The 17,362-nt window shown below is 41.3% G+C and overlaps 1 protein-coding gene across 1 annotated transcript; it reads left to right on the top strand.

Moving 5' to 3' along the window:
* The first annotated feature begins 2,689 nt into the window (after positions 1-2,689).
* TDO2 (tryptophan 2,3-dioxygenase) lies at positions 2,690-14,423 on the top strand. Its single transcript, XM_035113193.3, has 12 exons — positions 2,690-2,748; positions 3,273-3,378; positions 5,105-5,195; positions 6,468-6,538; positions 7,199-7,326; positions 8,313-8,499; positions 8,891-8,998; positions 10,092-10,203; positions 10,312-10,369; positions 11,543-11,622; positions 12,712-12,802; positions 13,789-14,423. Exons 1-12 carry the CDS (start codon positions 2,714-2,716, stop codon positions 13,940-13,942), a joined length of 1,221 nt encoding a protein of 406 aa, XP_034969084.1. The 5' UTR covers positions 2,690-2,713; the 3' UTR covers positions 13,943-14,423.
* Positions 14,424-17,362: the final 2,939 nt, after the last annotated feature.

The raw sequence follows: 17,362 nt of genomic DNA, 5'->3' as shown, positions 1-17,362 counted from the left end.
AAAATATATCTGTAGTCCAATGCTATTTTTCCAGAAAAAGAGGTGCGGGAACTCACTACGAACTCCTCCCTTGTTCACTTATAATGGCAATAGTGCTCACCTGTGAGGCACTGGAACTGAGTTCTGGTGAGTTCTGGCTGAAAAAGGCCCTGTTGCAGCCATGTCTTTTCTCCAGCAGGGGTAACCCCCCCCCCAAAAAAAACCAGCCATATAAACACAGCCTCAGGCTGCACAGTACAAAAATTTCCCCAAGGCATCCTGATTCATCCCAAGTCACTGGTGCAAACATACGCAGAGCAAAGCCAAATGAACACAGTGAGAGCAAACAGGATGTACCCAGATAGGAAGCAAGGCTACAGCAAGGCTGGGGGGCTAAGCCAGGAACTGACCTTGGCAGAGGGACTCGAAGCTACTGAAAGGGAAGAGGCCTGTGCCCATGACATAACCCCTTTGTCTTCACAGCAGACATGGAGATGTTCCATCTCCCTCTGCCCTGATATTCAAGTTTGCAAAGTCCGCAGTCCAGGGTATGACATCTCAGCAGCTGCAAGGCTGGACCCAGCTCCACTGGCAGGTTAAAGTGTCATTTGGCTCCAGTGCCATGTTTCTGTAGGGTAGCTTGATGCCTCTTCCTCTAACAGTCTCTCTGTGGAATGTGAAGCAGAGACGCCCACACCCACCCACACCTCAAAATTGTGTGAAAGCGCAAGTACAAAATTACAAAATCAAATTCTTGCCCATTAAACCATAACATGCAACGGGATTAACTGGACAGCCTTTCCCTTTCTGCCTGATAGAAAGCAAAGCACTCTAGAAACACTGGGCTTCTGGTGCCTGCCATTCCCTCCTCCCCTCTTGTCTTGCATTTGGTCTAAAAGTTCAATCCCCCAAGGCAAAGGATTCTCCTGAAAGAATAAAGGAATCTCCTGGAAAAATAAAGGAGACTCCTACAGAAAAGCCATCTATTTGGATGAAATTAGAGACCTTAAATGGAAATGCTGAAACGGGAGAGTACTCTAGCTATGACAACATACATTTTACAAACCTCGTGATAATTCAAATTATGTTGCACACATATTATCGAAAGGATGGGGGAAGCAGTTACAGATAATATTGTGAGGAGAGTTGCTTTTATTTATCAGTTATTGGAATATTTATTTTCATAGCAATATATATGCCATATTGGCCCCGAATATAAGCCGCACCCAAATATAAGCTGCTCCCTTAAAATTCCACAGGCACTCCTTTCGCCTCCTTGCCGGATCTTAGATGGATCTCCTGCTTTAGTGATTGTTTTGGCTTTAATTTTTCTTGGGCTAGCTCTACTTTATTTCTCAGTGTTTTTCTACCTTCGCCTGCCGTGCTGGTGCGGCGAAGAAAAGACGGACAGATGTGAAGCGAATTTTTTCAATCAGCTGTGAAGTGGCACTTCCTCAGCTGGGCAGCGTTTCCCACACACACTTATTTGCCTGTTCTATGATCCTGCTACTGAATTTACTGGTTATCGAAGGAAGAGAGGTTTGTATTCCTGTTTGCGTTTGGTGTGTGTGCTATCACCTTTCAGCTTGTTAATTTTCGGGGTGTGTGTGTTGCTGCCTGTGTAAGGGAACGTGGTTTGGAAAGTTAGTAGGGTGCTTGGAGGCACAGTGTGAGCACAGTGTGGCTTTCACAGCAGTGTTTAAAAGCAGACAATATTGGAGTAAAACCCAATTTTTGAAAGTTTGCGAATATAAGCCGCACTTTTCATGGTCAGAATTTGGGCCGGGGGGGGGGAGTGCGGCTTATATTCAGGCCAGTACGGTATGTTTTCTCCCATTAAATGGTATTCTGTATTCTAATGTCTTGAATAATTGTTTCATATATAACTGTTTGATTATTTTAAAATAAGGTTACTAAGAAAAGGAACGTTCTATCATTGGGATTATACTCATCTTTCCCTTTTTTTATATGACTATGTTGTATACCAGAGATATAATACAACAGAGGCACAGTGAGAAGACACTATCACTTACTTCAACAGTACTCTGTTAATGATTAGATGGAATTGAGTAACAATGTTTAACAAATAAAACCGGGACTTGGGAAACTTACTGTGAAAGTTCAAAGCTCTTTTAAAGTTAAGCTCTCTCTCTCTCCCCTGCCTGAAAGACTTAACAAGCCCTCAAAACATAATGTTTCATTTAAATGTGAGTGTTTGATTGCCTGAATTATAGGTTTATTCCTAGAAAGTATTCCTTGTTACCTTCATAATATGCATTTCATTAGTTTCTTTTTTCAGAATTTGAGCTCTTAAACATGGCATTCTTCTTTCAACAATTAAGGATGTTCTTGACTCCATGAAAAAGACACCAATCCGCTTGTCTGTCATTTCACTCAACTTTGATTTCAAACTTTGTGCGTAGTGAAAATGATCAGTTGGATGCAACTGCAGCACAAGTTGCTCTCTGTGACCCCTTGACCTTTATGACCATTTCTGCAGTTCTTCTTTGGGTTGAACCAAGGTCAGTCGACAAAACAAATATTTCATGGAGTTTGTTTCAGGATATACTCTATGATTGTAGCTGAATGACAAGAGGAATGGCTATTGAATAGGGGGATTGGCTTAAATCATGGGATCAGGTTACACAAAAAAGGTTCTGCTAGCATTTAGGAAATGTCAATATATTTTACCTCCAGGTGAGTCTGACTCAGTGTGTTATTGGATTCTGGAGTCATGAGTGGGTGTCCATTTTGGGAGAACAAATACCAGTAAGTACATTTCTCTCTTTAAAGAATAAGGAAGTAATTAAGATAGGCACAGACTAGAATGTCCCTGTTTTCTGAGGAATGTTGTAGGGTATGTTATGAATGACCAAACTTTAAGAGGACAAAAAGAAAGAATGAAATACTGCCTAATGGGTAGATTATTAACTTCTAAAAGGGTATATTTTAAAAAAACAAATCACAATAAGCTACTTTTGGGGATCTTAGCAACTGATGTGGCATATTTTATATTGCTTTTTACACTAAATGATGGAACTGCTGAACCAGTATTTTTCAGTTATGTTAAAAACGTGAACCGTCATAATGTCAGAACAAGTATGCGTCCTTTGGTCACTTCCATTAGTATATATCATATGAATATACAGTATATAATCACTCTATGGCAAATTTGAATGATCTGAACTATGTTACTCTTGCTAACATTGAATACTTTCTGTAAGTGATCTTTAGACTGTATACACTCAATATCACTTTTACTGCTATTAGGAATGTCTATTGTTTATTCCTAGATTTAATTTTAAGAAGCTGTCACTGGAGGATGAGGAAGGTGACAAATCACAAGAAGGGCTAAACAAAGCTAGCAAAGGTGGTCTCATCTATGGCGACTATCTGCAGGTAAGTGTGACTTAGTGGCGCAGCCTCAGCAATGACAGCTGGACCTTTTGTAAATAGTTGCAAACATGGCTATGCAAAAATAATTACCCACATTTTCCATAGTAGCTAATATATCCTTCATAATAGTGAGATATTTAACAGCACATTCATATATGTATCTACTCGGAAGCAAGTTCCACCAAGTTCATTGGCACTTAGGGCTTTTCCACACTTCTGCTTGACCCATGCCTAAAAAGCTTGTGTCTGAACTGTTTCCCTCCCTTATCTGTTTAGTGTCGTTTCCCCCCCCCCCCTGCAATTATTGTCTCATTCCATGATGAGAAATGGACTTTTCCCCAAGCTTAAAGTCCTCCCTTATGGGCTTGTTGATATTTATAACATTTTTCTTTCAAGGGACATTGCTTAGTGTTAGTGTTACATGTGGAAGGTCCCCTGTTCAATTGCCAGCATCTCCAGTTAAAAGGATGAGGTGATGGAAAAGTCCTCTCCCTGAGACTCTGGCGAGCACTTGCCAATCAGAGTGGATAAATACCAGGTTAAATGGACCAGTGGCTCAGTTTTCTTCGACGCCATATGACCTAGGGCATATTTGTGACCATTTATCCTTTCTATTGAAGAGCAACCGGCCAGGCCTAGGTAGACAGCTGCCAGACAACGGTATCAACAGATAATTCAAACAATTGTCCTTCTTCTCATTTATTTGCAGGGTTTAAGAGCAACCTTTTGACAAGTGCTTAAAGATGGCTTACAAAACAAAGCCCTATGAAAACATTAACTCCGTAGCATTTCCAGGCAGGGCTGAGGAAATAAGACCCTGGAGAGCTGCTGTTATTCAGTATAGACTGTACAGTACAGTACTGAATCAAAACAGCTTTTTTGGAATGACATCTCAGACAAGAACAACAAAAGCTACAAAAGCTACAATAGCAAAACAATTAATGCTGTTATTCAGTTAATTTTAGTTTCTGACACATGTGGCCACATTTCCCCTATATATTTAAAGTGCTCTGATACCACTTTAAATAGTTATGGCTTTGTCCAAATAATTCTGGGAGTTTCCTAAGGGTGCTGAGAGTTGTTAGGAGACCTTTGTTCCCCTCATGGAGTTACAGTGCTCAGAGTGGTTTAACAGTCCATCCATCCTTACATAGAACTCTGAGAATTGTAGCTCTGTGAACAAGCATAGGGGTCTTCTACCAATTCTCAGCACCCTTAACAAAGTACAGATCCCAGAATTATTAACACATATATTTTTGAATGCAGTTTTGACTAATGCACACATTTTGGGAGGTGGTTTCTCCTTGAGTTGCATTTTTGCAGGTTATTTTTACTAATAGATTCATTTTATGCACACTTTACCATAATATGTGCATTTTTGCAAACCTTCTTTGATTGGGGAACTGCATCACAAAATTCGGATATGTGTGAATTTCAGAGGATGGCTGCACTTTGGTTATCATATTGTTTTGGAAAGTTTGCTAGATTCAGCTTTAAACGTAAACTGAATCAAATTTATCCCCCAAACCAAACCAATGAGTATGACTCATTTGAATATTACTCTTATTTTGGGGGGCAGCGGTTGGGGGGGGGAGGAATCTGTGAAGCTCCAACACAGTTCTGAACTTAAAAGTTGTTCGTGTTGATTGTTTAATATATATTTTAAGCCAAACCGAGAAAGGTTTTGTGAGAATTAAATATACTTACTTAAAATACCTTACTTTTAAAGCTGGACAAAATACTGAATGCTCAGGAGCTTCAGAGTGAAAAGAAGGGGAACAAAATCCACGATGAACATCTGTTTATTGTGACCCATCAAGGTAACCTTTCAGAAGAAGCAGGAGCAGAGCTAATGCTGTGCAGTGAGCAGGGCTGTCTTAAGCGGGTCAGGCGCCCTGGCGCTGTGGTGCGCGGATCGCTCCGGCGTCCCCCAACCCGCCCCGTTTCTTCCCGCGGCTGGTGGGCGGGCACAGTGCGCAGCGTGGTTTCTGCGTGGCTTCGCTGTGCAGCGCCCCCTGCCGACCCGGCGCCCTGGCACCCCGCGCCACCCAGCCTACCCCTAGAGCCGGCCCTGGCAGTGAGCCCCACTTGACTATCTGATGATGAAATTATTGTCGTATTTATCATACTGGTCAGAGTTATGAATGAACACAATGAGAGCACATGGACATCTATTCTCCATTCCTCAGAAACCTTGACCCATTTTTAAAATTTTATGGGGAAGATGTGGTGGAGCATGATTCCTTTTTTGGAGGGGGAATTTCCTAGATGTCTTGGTACCAAACTATTTTAGATGAGTATCAAGGAATGCTGCTTGGTTGGTTGACGTTTTAAAACAAACTGCTGGCCTATACATTCAGTGAAATATATATGCTGTAGAAATCGGACACACATATATTTTACACTAGACGCATATGAGGGCCAATTCAGGGGCCTTTTGCTAACTACACAGAGGCCATCCTGTTAAACTGCCTTATGGCTGCAAAGTCATTGAAGTGGAAGGGCAGAGAGGAGCCAGTTAAGGCAACTAAGAAGATTACTTGAGGCCAGAAAAAAAACTGGAGACAGTATGTATAAACATGTTGTTTATGGATTCTACCTTTAAGTAGGGACACGGGTGACACTGAGGGTTAAACCACAGAGCCTAGGGCTTGCTGATCAGAAGGTCGGCAGTTTGAATCTCCACGATGGGGTGAGCTCCCATTGCTCGGTCGCAGCTCCTGCCAACCTAGCAGTTTGAAAGCATGTCAAAGTGCAAGTAGATAAATAGGTACTGCTACAGTGAGAAGGTAAATGACGTTTCCGTGTGCTGCTCTGGTTCACCAGAAGCGGCTTTGTCATGCTGGCCACATGACCCAGAAGCTGTACGCTGGCTCCCTCAGCCAATAAACCGAGATGAGCGCCGCAACTCCAGAGTCTTCCATGACTGGACCTAATGGCCAGGGGTCCTTTTACCTTTAAGTAATGATAGCAACTTTTCCATATGACAATTTCATAGTAGATATGGCAATGATCAACCTCTGATATTTCAGCTTAACTCATTGTCACTGTCCCTAAGAAGTGAAACTAAAAATAGTGCCTTTTGATTTCAGCTTATGAACTGTGGTTCAAGCAGATTCTGTGGGAACTGGATTCAGTTCGAGTGATTTTCCAAAATGGTCACGTAAGTAAGAGAGATAGAAGATAGCTAATGAAAAAATCCTCTTATTTCCATTTTTTCACCAAATAATCACTGAATATTTGAAATTCAACCCCTGATTCAGGCATCTTATTCTAAAGACCTAATCATGGGAGGAAGGAGAGAAGGCTCTCACCATTGTGCTCCACTCTTGCTCCTTCCCCAGTGATATCTGTGTATTTATTTGGGAGAATATCTGCAGCAGGACAGCCTGAAAACATGTAGAGGCCCCATCAGTTGAAGCCCTAAGGTTCCTGTTCACAAGGACAGTTTACATGCATTTGTTTGGCTGCCCGTATCTTCCCAAAAGCATGGACAGCAGTAGGGATATGCCAGTGGGAAGCGCATGGCAAACAGAGAATTGTGCACATCCCAGCAGCTCCTAGGCTCCCAAACAGAGTTTATGATTATCCTTAGTGTGACACATTCACGCACCATCTAAACAAAAAGAAAGTGCGCCCTCCCCCCTTAAGAACAATTGGTTTGTTTCCTCATACGCAGATTCAATTGATTGGGCTATCATTCAAATGAAAACTCAGGTGATTAAAACATATCCGGGTGACACAGCCCTAATTAGAATAACCTACAGAGGCCCTGCTCTCCCTTGCCAGTTGAGTCATGATAATGATGTCTTTTTCTACTAAGGTGAGAGATGAGAGAAACATGCTTAAGGTTGTCACTCGAATGAACAGGATAACTATGATTCTTAAACTACTTGTGGAACAATTTTCTGTTCTGGAAACAATGACTGCCCTGGACTTCTTTGATTTTAGGTAAACACTGCATTTGATTATTTGATTTCTCATGCTTAGCTGTGTTCACAAGTAATTGAGCACCTCATAGGGTTGCCATATGTCCTCTTTTTCCTGAACTTGTCCTATTTTTCATGGGTAGAGTCGTGATAGTGATCCATAGTTAAAAGCAGAAGTTGGCAAATGTGCCGTCTTTCCTCCCGCCTCTTCAAAATATGCCAACCCTAGGTCGCCCGTCTCACAGCTCCAAGGAAAGCATTCAATTATTTTCAATTATGTTTGCACTGCCAACAGAGAAGTGGTTATACTTTAGGATTTAGCTAAGAAGCTGTACCACACTCCATTATTATTGTGGTCATTATGAACATTGGAGACCAGCTGGATAAAGCCAAGGGCTTATCAACTCCAGCGGTTTGTTCTCACATGCCCATAGAGATGACCATTTGGTTCCCAGCAACTGGTATGAAGAGGCAGTGGTGTAGTAATGGGGGGGAGGTGTGCTGCCCTGGGTAGCAGGCTGGGCGGGGGGCAACAGGCTAGACGGGGGTGACCACCTCCAACGGCCACCACCGCTGTGAGCACCCCTCGCCGCCCTCGTGGAGGCAAGGCCAGGGTGCACTGCGGAAAGAGCTCTGGCGTCTTCCGAGCATACAGAAATGTGTTATATTAGGACAAATTGCTTTGTAAATTGTGAATGTTAGGCAAACTACATGAAAATATGTATAATTAGGAGAAAATTGCACTAAAATGCTAATGGCAGCTTCCTGCATTGAATATCCATTGTTTTTAATAAATTTGCAATCAAACATAGAAATACTTTTGGACTGTGGGACTGGGTTGCCAAAAAGTGTCTATTAACACTACTTGTATATTACTACTAATACTACTACTAGATTTATTTATACCCTGCCTTTCCTCCTGATGGACTCAAGGTGGCTTACAGATAAAATGAAAACATGTTTTTACAATCTATCCTCAAATGTATTTTTTTAAATCTATCCTCAAAGAGATTATTTGAGTCCAGCTTCAGGATTTCAGAGCTTACAGTTTCGACTGCTGGAGAACAAGATTGGTGTCCCTCAAAGTCTGAGAGTCCCATATAACAGAAGGCATTACCGGGATAACTTCAAGGGAAAAGAGAACGAATTATTGCTTAAATCTGAACAGGAGCCAACTCTATTGCAGCTAGTGGAAGTATGAGTTTGTCTCCTACTGATTTCCTTCTATAATTTACCTTTACTTGCAAGTATCACATTGATTTTGGAGTAGGCTTTGTAAGTGTTTTAATTTGTTTTTTAATGTGATGTTTTTAATGCTGTAACCTGCTCTGTAGTCTTAGGGTGAAGGGTCGGTAATTAATAACAATAACATCAACAACAATTAGTCATTATGCATGCCAGGGGGTGTCAATAAAGCAGTCCCCATCCCAATAGGAACTGCTACATTCAAATGTAAACATAGTGCTATTTTTAAGCCTACATGTATTTCTTAAGATCGCCGTTGCCACTTCACATATTAAAATATCAAATATTATCAGTACAGGCTATGTAACCTACATAATAGTGAATCTATTTTGTTTTGCAAGGCATGGTTGGAGAGAACGCCAGGACTTGAACCAGAAGGATTTAATTTCTGGGGGAAATTTGAAGTGAATGTACTGAAGGGACTGGAAGAAGAGTTTGCAATGGTGCAGGTAAACATAATTTGTCACATATCCATCCATGCTTGTCTGTTGCAACCAAACTTCTTGGGTGCAGTCCCATGAGAGAGCCCATCTGTATGAACAGTTCTCCGTGCATTTTGGAGGAAGGGAAGCCTAAGCATGCCTGTGTGATCCATTTTTTCCATGTGAGAATATGTGGTTCTAACATAGCTGGAAATCACTCGAGCTATAAGGAATCGTTTATGCTTGTATTATCATGTGGATCATGTGATGATGCACACACAAAGGTATTGGTTTTACCAAGTGCCACTCATCTATTCGGCTGCCTCTGTGAAACAAAATTTTCATCTGTACTGATCATGAGCTCATTGCCAATTCAGTGGTTTGGAATAATAAACATTAGAAAGAACTTCCTGACAGTAAGAGCTGTTCGGCAGTGGAATTTGCTACCAAGGAGTGTGGTGGAGTCTCCTTCTTTAGAGGTCAATAAGCAGAGGCTTGACAGCCGTATGTCAAGAATGCTTTGATGGTGTTTCCTGCTGAGCAGGGGGTTGGACTGGATGGCACTTGTGGTCTCTTCCAACTCTACAATTCTATGATTCTAAGGGATATATTTCCTACAAACGTTCTGTGGGCAATTCTGTGACAGTACCAGGAGTATTTTCTTAGGGTTCCTTAACCCCTTCAAACCCCTTCTGTTCCCAAAGCCCGTTGAGTGGTAGTTAGGAGCCATGACAGTTTTGTTCTCTCATGACAGTTAAGGCTCTCTCAAGTCCAGTCACTGAACTTGTTATCAGAAGTCTCATTCCCATGTTGCCCCTTGGGGTGTCAAACAGAGATTTAATATTCATGTATGGGAAAAAAAATTGTGAATAAGTTAATGGTAGAATTAGCAGGTGGGTGCATGTTTGTTCCCTATTCATGAGGATGAGGAAAACTGAGAATGAGAGTTCATGAAGAAAGCTGAGAACGATTGGATGGCGTTGAGTGCATTTTGGGTCAGCATAACTGAGTTCTTAAGGAAAATTTTGGAACTTAGATCCTATTCCATTTTATGCAAATCAACGAAAAAGTGAAGCTTTTAGTGTGTTTTTAAAATAAATAATTGATGTGACTTCAAAAGGCCAAACAAGACTTGGAGGAAAAAGAAGATCAACTGGCAGAGCTTCAGAAACAAAAAGAAGTGCTCATTTCATTGTTTGATGAAAAACGCCACGAACATCTCCTTAGTAAAGGTAGGCTCATTAGAGTGTGCAGATGTGAATTGCTAGTTTCTAGTATACCAGATGGAACTAAGCTGTAATAAAACTGATATATTATTTAACATGCATTACAATTTGCAGGTGAAAGACGGCTGTCTTACAAAGCAATGAAGGGAGCTCTAATGATCTACTTCTACAGGTACATTAAAGGGTGACTCATCCCTGTAAAATCTCTCTCTTAAAGGGTGACTCATACCTGTAAAATCTCTCCCACTAGCAATCTTGTTTTCTTCCTGAGAGAGTTTATTAAAACTTTTTTAAAAAAAAAACAAAAACAAAACACACACCACATTCCTGCTGTCTTTTCCAAGTGTGGTGGCTGGCTTTGAGAGTGAAATATTCTTAGTATAGTCGTACCTTGGTTCTCGAACAAAATCCGTTCTGGAAGTCCATTCAACTTCCGAAAACATTTGAAAACCAAGGCACAGCTTCCAAGTGGCTGCAGGAGCTTCTTCAACTCAATTGGAAGCCGCGTCAGATGTTTGGGTTCCAAAGAACGCTCACAAACCAGAACACTCTCTTCTGGGTTTGCGGCGTTCAGGAGCCAAAACATTCGAGTCGCAAGGTGTTCGACAACCAAGGTACGACTGTATTTGGATTTTTGCAAGTAGATGCCCCCTGCAGACTTTGCCTGGGTGAATTGTAGAAGTTTGGGGAGGGGCTTGGATTTCAGAATGAAACATTCTAGGATTTCACATTATGTTTCAATTACTATTGGTAAATAAAGTGTAAGGCTAAGCGTCCTTAAAGCTGGGGTGTGGAAGAGGCAAGTCTGCCTTTTGAAACATCCTCCAAGGGATCATAGAACTGTGCCCTAAGTATACTTCCTAGGGAGTAAACCCCACTGAACACAGTGGGATTTACTTCTCAGAAAACATGCACAGGAATACACTGCCCATCTTTCTATCTTGTGTGGAAGCTGGTTATAATTTACTAGCTGCTGAATGGCAGGTGATCTAGAGTCAATAAACTTGTGCCTTTACGCTTATGGAACCATCAGCATGAAACTCTCCTCTCCAGCTCCTATTAACTCATATATACAGTGTGTCAGTAGAAAGAATAGAAGCAGGAACCATAGGTAATCTTGTGAGACGCCAGTTATGAATGTAATCTTTGTTACCAATTTACTGCTGTTTTTGGAACAGCAACATTTCAACCATAGCTGACCATTAAACTATTTTTTGCAAAGTTTAGTATAAAATATAGCATAGCATGTATTTACCAATGTGCCTTTTCCTTTGATGCATACAGTAGAAAATGATAATTTTAGTGCATTAATGAGTTTTCCCTCTGTCCTCCCCACCTCCTTAAGAGAGGAGCCTCGTTTTCAGGTTCCTTTTCAGCTCCTCACTTCTCTGATGGATATCGATGTGCTGATGACTAAATGGAGATGTAAGTTCTCTGTCCTGTGCTATGACCGCGACAACACACTAACGCACAGTGCTTCCCCCCCTAAAAAAGGTTTAGGGGTTCTATCATTATGACTCAAGAAAATCACCATTTTATAGTTCAAATTGGGGGGAAAATACAGTAAATGGACAAAAGTACAAAGATTCACAAAATGTTTAGGGGTATGCGCCCTCCTGCGCCCCCCCCAGAAAAAAGCACTGCTAACGCACATTGCTACTATAACAGTACTGAAACCCCAAGAGCTTGTACAGAGAACGGATTAATTAAATGTGTGGCTAATTAATTCATGCTTGTCCTGCAAAAGATGGGAAATCACATAACTACCTACTCCCTGCTGTTACATGTGGATGGCACCTGACAGCTTTGCACACAGACCACAAACTAACACTGTTGTGGCGTGATAGGATTGAGAGCAAAGATGCATTACATATTCCTGAAATATGTGCACCACTGACTCATGGTGAACAAATACTGCAGACAGACCCATTGTCTCTCAGTAAGTACATATCTGCAGTTTTCTACTTGGTATTTGGGGATCTATCCTTGCTATTAGATCTACCTTGTCTATAAGGAGATCTACCTTGTCTATTAGAAAAAAAATATTCACCCCTATCTCCTCCTTCTTTTTTACCTGAAGTAGTTAACTGAATAAAATTGTCTTATAACTAGATGCACAGTGGCAAAACATTGAGCTACACTTCAGGAAGTCTCCCCATTCAAATCTTGCCTTTCCCATGAAATCACATTCAGCAGGCCATTCAGTTTCAGCCTCATCTGCAATATGATACTGAACTGCCTTAGACAGGACACTTTAAAAACTGCAAAGATGCAATCCTATACCCGCTTACCTCCGTGGGACTTACCTCTGAATAGGCAGGTATTGCAAAACATGATATGTGCTGATATTATTTAATTATATAGTTGGGGGAAATATTTTAATGTATAGACACTCAAGTTTGCAATACAGAGAAGCCAAGCTATCCATTATATAACTTTTTAAAGGACCATTCCAGTTGTAATAGGATAGCCTTTTTAATGAGATATGCACTAAAAAAAAGTTCATCTATTTAGATAACCATGTGTGTATGGTGCACAGAATGATTGGCAGCAAGGCTGGGACTGGAGGATCCTCAGGATATCAATATTTGCGCTCAACTGTGAGGTGAGACTATAGGAAATAGAGTTCCAGTCTACAGTCATGTTTCATAAATGGCAAAAGTCAAAAAAAGTATGATGATATGAAAAAAGAAAGAAGAGAGCCATTCTTTTATTTGCTTTAACACTGTTTCAAAATTTGAGTCTGAGGGTTTTCTTTTAAATAAAAAAAGATGACACAGCTACTAACAAATATGATTTCAACAGTTTACAGGGAGAGTAAAGATGGAAAAATAAGTTTATTTCCCTATTTCCAAACACTAGATTCCCCCCCCCCACCCAGTGAAAGTGACTGGTGGCAGGTTCAGGACAAACAACGGTATCTTTAAATTAGTGTAGTAAATTCATTGCTATAAACCACCCTTGTCAAATCTGGTACCTCCCAGATCGCTTGGACCGCAACTCTCACCTGCCCTAGCCAACACTTGCGAGGATGTGATCCAAAATATCTGGAAGGTGCTAGATTGGGGATGGCTGCTATAAGCTAGGGCAAGGATGTTGCTTGCCAGCCATGAATGCAGGAATGTGAAAAATGTGGCTACATAAAGATGGTGTTCATAAGTAGCTACACTGGTGTGGTTGCTCTTGTGGTCAAAATTACCCCAATTTTCCTCTGGCTTATCATAAGTTCATCTAGTTACATTTCATACTGCAATCCATGCAGCTGCTTGAATCAGGCCACAGCGGACTTTAAAGTGGACTCACGACTACAGAAGTAATGTTGTTGGCACTGCAGAATCCATAGCATAAGATCACAGCACTGTCATGGCCCTAGTTCACCGCTTTCTATCCAGCTTACCCCCTCCAGCCTTAGCTGATGACACCCAGCCCTCAACCATGAGTGTTGGAGGCCGGTACAACATGAAAACTCCTGGTAGCAGGACTATCTATGTCAAAATCACACTCCATCATGACATGCAGAACTAGAAAATAATATGGAATACCATTCCCCCTCCCTTTCAAAATATGAACGCATTTCTTTTTCCTTGGCAGCGACCGATACAAAGTGTTTGTTGATTTGTTCAACCTTTCAACATATTTGGTGCCTCGTCACTGGATCCCCAGGATGAACCCTACTGTTCACAAGTTCCTTTACACAGCAGAATATTGTGACAGTTCCTACTTCAGCAGTGATGATTCAGATTGAAAATCTTCCATGTCTATTCCTTGTAAATAACTGAATGAAGCTCGGGCCTTTAACATTATCCTTTATGCATACCGTATGTAACAGCATAGAAATCTATATCTATTTATGTGCAATGTACTATAGCATCCAAAGCACAATAATCAGCTCCACAATTTATAAATAAAATTTAGAGATGATGAAGCAAACAAATCTGATCCATTTATTTTAATGGTTTTAACTGTTGTTGTTGTTGTTGTTGTTGTTGTTGTTGTCCCTGTTTAACAATGTTCTGTCTGATTTGCTAAGCTTGTTCAGATAACTATTTTAGGCTGCTATTTTAGGCTTACTTAGGAGGAAGCCCTACTGCATTCATTGGGACTTTTGCTTAGACATGTATTTCGGTTGTACTATGGAGTTTTGTGATTGTGAAGATAATGTTTTAATGTGACACGCCTTGGGAGGTGGCACAGAAATAATTGTAAATAAAATAAAAATAAAAGTCTACCCTGTAGTATTGAGTAACTGAAGAAATAAGGTAGCAAAATCTATATAATCCTCTTTTCAGCGATAATTACATGTAGCACCACTTACCACATTGATCTTCTGTACTGCATAGGGACAATCAATTCCACACTATGTTATTAAGGTAATAGAGTAATGTTATGAGAGACTCCAGGACTCCTTACTGAGGGACTGAGCTAATATTTGACTTGGCTTAGGAAGACACAACACCATTTTGTACATAATGCTTGGCATATATTATGAAGCAATCACAGCAGAATTTCATCCTTCTCCAATTATAAGTGACTTAAGAAAAGGATGCCAGTCTTTATAATCATAGATACAAATAAGATACAATGATTTTTTAAATGATTATTAAAATTAGAATTGTCTAATGTTCAACTCAGCTAACTTTTAGTCATATTTTAATCCAAATTGATTGCTAAGCCACCACAGTTTTCCCCAAGTGGTCGGAATTACAGGCATTTTGTGATCAAATGTTAATTTTAAGCATTTCAAAATACTTTTCATTTGTGCATGTGAATCCAGTGTAGAGCCAAAGAGAAAGGAACAACACGCCTGACAACTAAAAGAGAAGTCAGATTGCCAATATTAAATGGAGAAGCAAAGACTTAGATATGCTACTTCAGGGCCTATACTAAACAGAGCAGTGATGTCATGCATAGCTGCCAAGTTATCCCTTATTTTAAGGGATTTTCCCTTATGCTGAATAGGCTTCCTCGCGAGAAAAGGGAAAACTTGGCAGCTATGATGTCATGTTCCCAGAGAACTTAAATGCTTAAGAACAGAAGCAGAAGGAGAGCTCAGCAGTAGCAGAAAATCAGAGAGAACACAGCTGCTGGCTGGATGCCTCTAGGGGTTGATTTGCAATTTCTGCAGCACTGATAAAGTTACAAAGTATATTGCTAGGTGGAAAAAAAATACACCCTATGCATTCAACACTCACTGAATTCTGACTTTATTTTGTAAAATGCTTTGCAATTTTGGTTGTATTTTGCCTACATGACAATCTTGTGAGATGGATTATTGCTGTTCCCATTTTATAGCCAAGGTAGAGAGTGCGATTTGCCAAAAACCACACAGCAGGTACAGTACCTGGTATTTGATGAACTCTAGTCTCCCAGATACGAACCCAGCTCTCTTATCTAATGGGTCACAATAGCTCAACTCTTATTTGAAATATTTTGCTAAGCACAAGTGAGGTCAGGATTTTTGAAAACGGAGACATGAACTTGTAATACATAAAACGCCTTCTTTTTTTCAAAAGTGATTATGGTCTTGAGTACACCGCAGAGCTGTTGATCAGCTCCTAAAAATAAATGTTTATGGCAATGAATGGAAGAGGATGCTTTGATTTGTTATGGTCTCAGGGCACACAGGTCCCTTCCTGGAGGTAAAACTCCTTCATCCTGTGGAAAGCAGTGGCTGAAGTGTCTGCCACAAAGCTTTTACTCAGAGCAGCCACTTCACATAAACACAGCAGGAACATCACCAGCAATACCTAGGAGGCCGCAAAATCAAGGCGACCATTTGATCGTTAGGGAAATCCTTCTTTAAGTATTCTTGCAGCACCTCCTCTTACTCCTTAGCCCCTGCCCTGCCCTTTCTTTTTAGATCAGAAATATTTCCAATAGGGGATTAAGTGATGGGGGATTGCAGGGGGGTCACAACATATGAGATGCTGCTCTGAGTAACTTTATTCACTGCTTTTGAAGTCTGTGGCAACTGGCTTCAGAGGAATACACAGGGTTTTCATCATCATATATACTTGAGAATTAATTTCCCCAGCTTTTTCCTCAAAGGCAGTCACTGCTAATCTTTAACAGTGTGCATCTTAGCATATAAGCAAAGAGTCAGACAGGCAGGTAGGACAGGCCTCAAGGTGACTGAACCACACCAGAGATCTCAGCTTTCCTCATGCTAAGATACTGGTTCACCACAACCGCACAACTTCTGCATCCCAAGACGATGAAACTGAGAGGAGGAATGTGAAATCTGTCTGCTTGAAATTACAAATAGGCTCTCAGAATGCAGGCATCAAATCTATGTCTGCAAGCTTACTTGTGCTTGGATCCAGCATAGCCAATTACAATCAGCGGCGTAGCTAGCCGCCTGACTGCCCGGGGCAGCAAACGTGAAGGCACCCTGCTGGGGGGTGGGGTATCCATCATGTGCATGCGTCGCACATCACAACACATGTGTCATGATGCATGACGCATGCATCACGACGCATGCGCCGCATGCGCGTACAGGAGGCATGCGGCGCGGCGGTGCGGGAAACCCCACGAGCAAGCCGTGGAGTGAGGCAGTCTCGCTTGCATTGGGGCTTCTCCTCCAGCCTGCTGCCCCCCGCCCAGCCTGCTGCCCGGGGCGGTGCCCCCCGCCCCTATTACTACACCACTGATTATACTTTCTTTTGCTCAACTCACCACAGATTTGGGCCTAGGCTGTCTATTCCCCAGGGGTTCCATACAATCCAATAGGGAGTGCTAACCAAAAAAATGTGTTTCAGAAAGGTCACGTTTCACAAACCTTTGTGGCCATTTGCTGGACTGTCATGGAGGGGCTAAAAACAAAAGCTTATGTTAGCAAATTCTTGTACAGAATCCGACCCTTTATCCAGCTTCAAGCACTTCAGTATGCACAAAGATGTGTTAGATGCAGACACAATGAGTGCATGATGCCAGAGAATAAATAAGCAATGCAAAGGGTGGGTTATAATTTGGCCTCATACACAGTAATGACAGCGGTTGTGTATATGTTTTTTGAATATAAATGGAGCCACCAGTGAGTTCCATTATGAACTCCTTGGGGGCAGCAGCAGGCTATCTTCCATTGATGCAAAAGCCTTCACTGGAATGTCTATGGCTCAACAAAGAGCAGGTTCTTCCAAAATGGCATGCACTGAATCTAGCAACT

This window comes from Zootoca vivipara, chromosome Z1 (genome assembly GCF_965207765.1).
Source record: "Zootoca vivipara chromosome Z1, rZooViv2.hap1.1, whole genome shotgun sequence".
NCBI lineage: Eukaryota > Metazoa > Chordata > Lepidosauria > Squamata > Lacertidae > Zootoca > Zootoca vivipara.
This window is presented reverse-complemented; position numbering and strand designations above follow the sequence as displayed.

What these genes read in the sequence shown, in the direction of transcription:
- TDO2 (XM_035113193.3), top strand. Translation starts at nt 2,714, where the DNA reads ATGAGTGGGTGTCCATTTTGGGAGAACAAATACCA. An exon ending in CGAACATCTCCTTAGTAAAG is followed by an intron (nt 10,204 to 10,311) that starts GTAGGCTCATTA and finishes TACAATTTGCAG; the next exon opens with GTGAAAGACGGCTGTCTTAC. An exon ending in GCTGATGACTAAATGGAGAT is followed by an intron (nt 11,623 to 12,711) that starts GTAAGTTCTCTG and finishes TCATCTATTTAG; the next exon opens with ATAACCATGTGTGTATGGTG.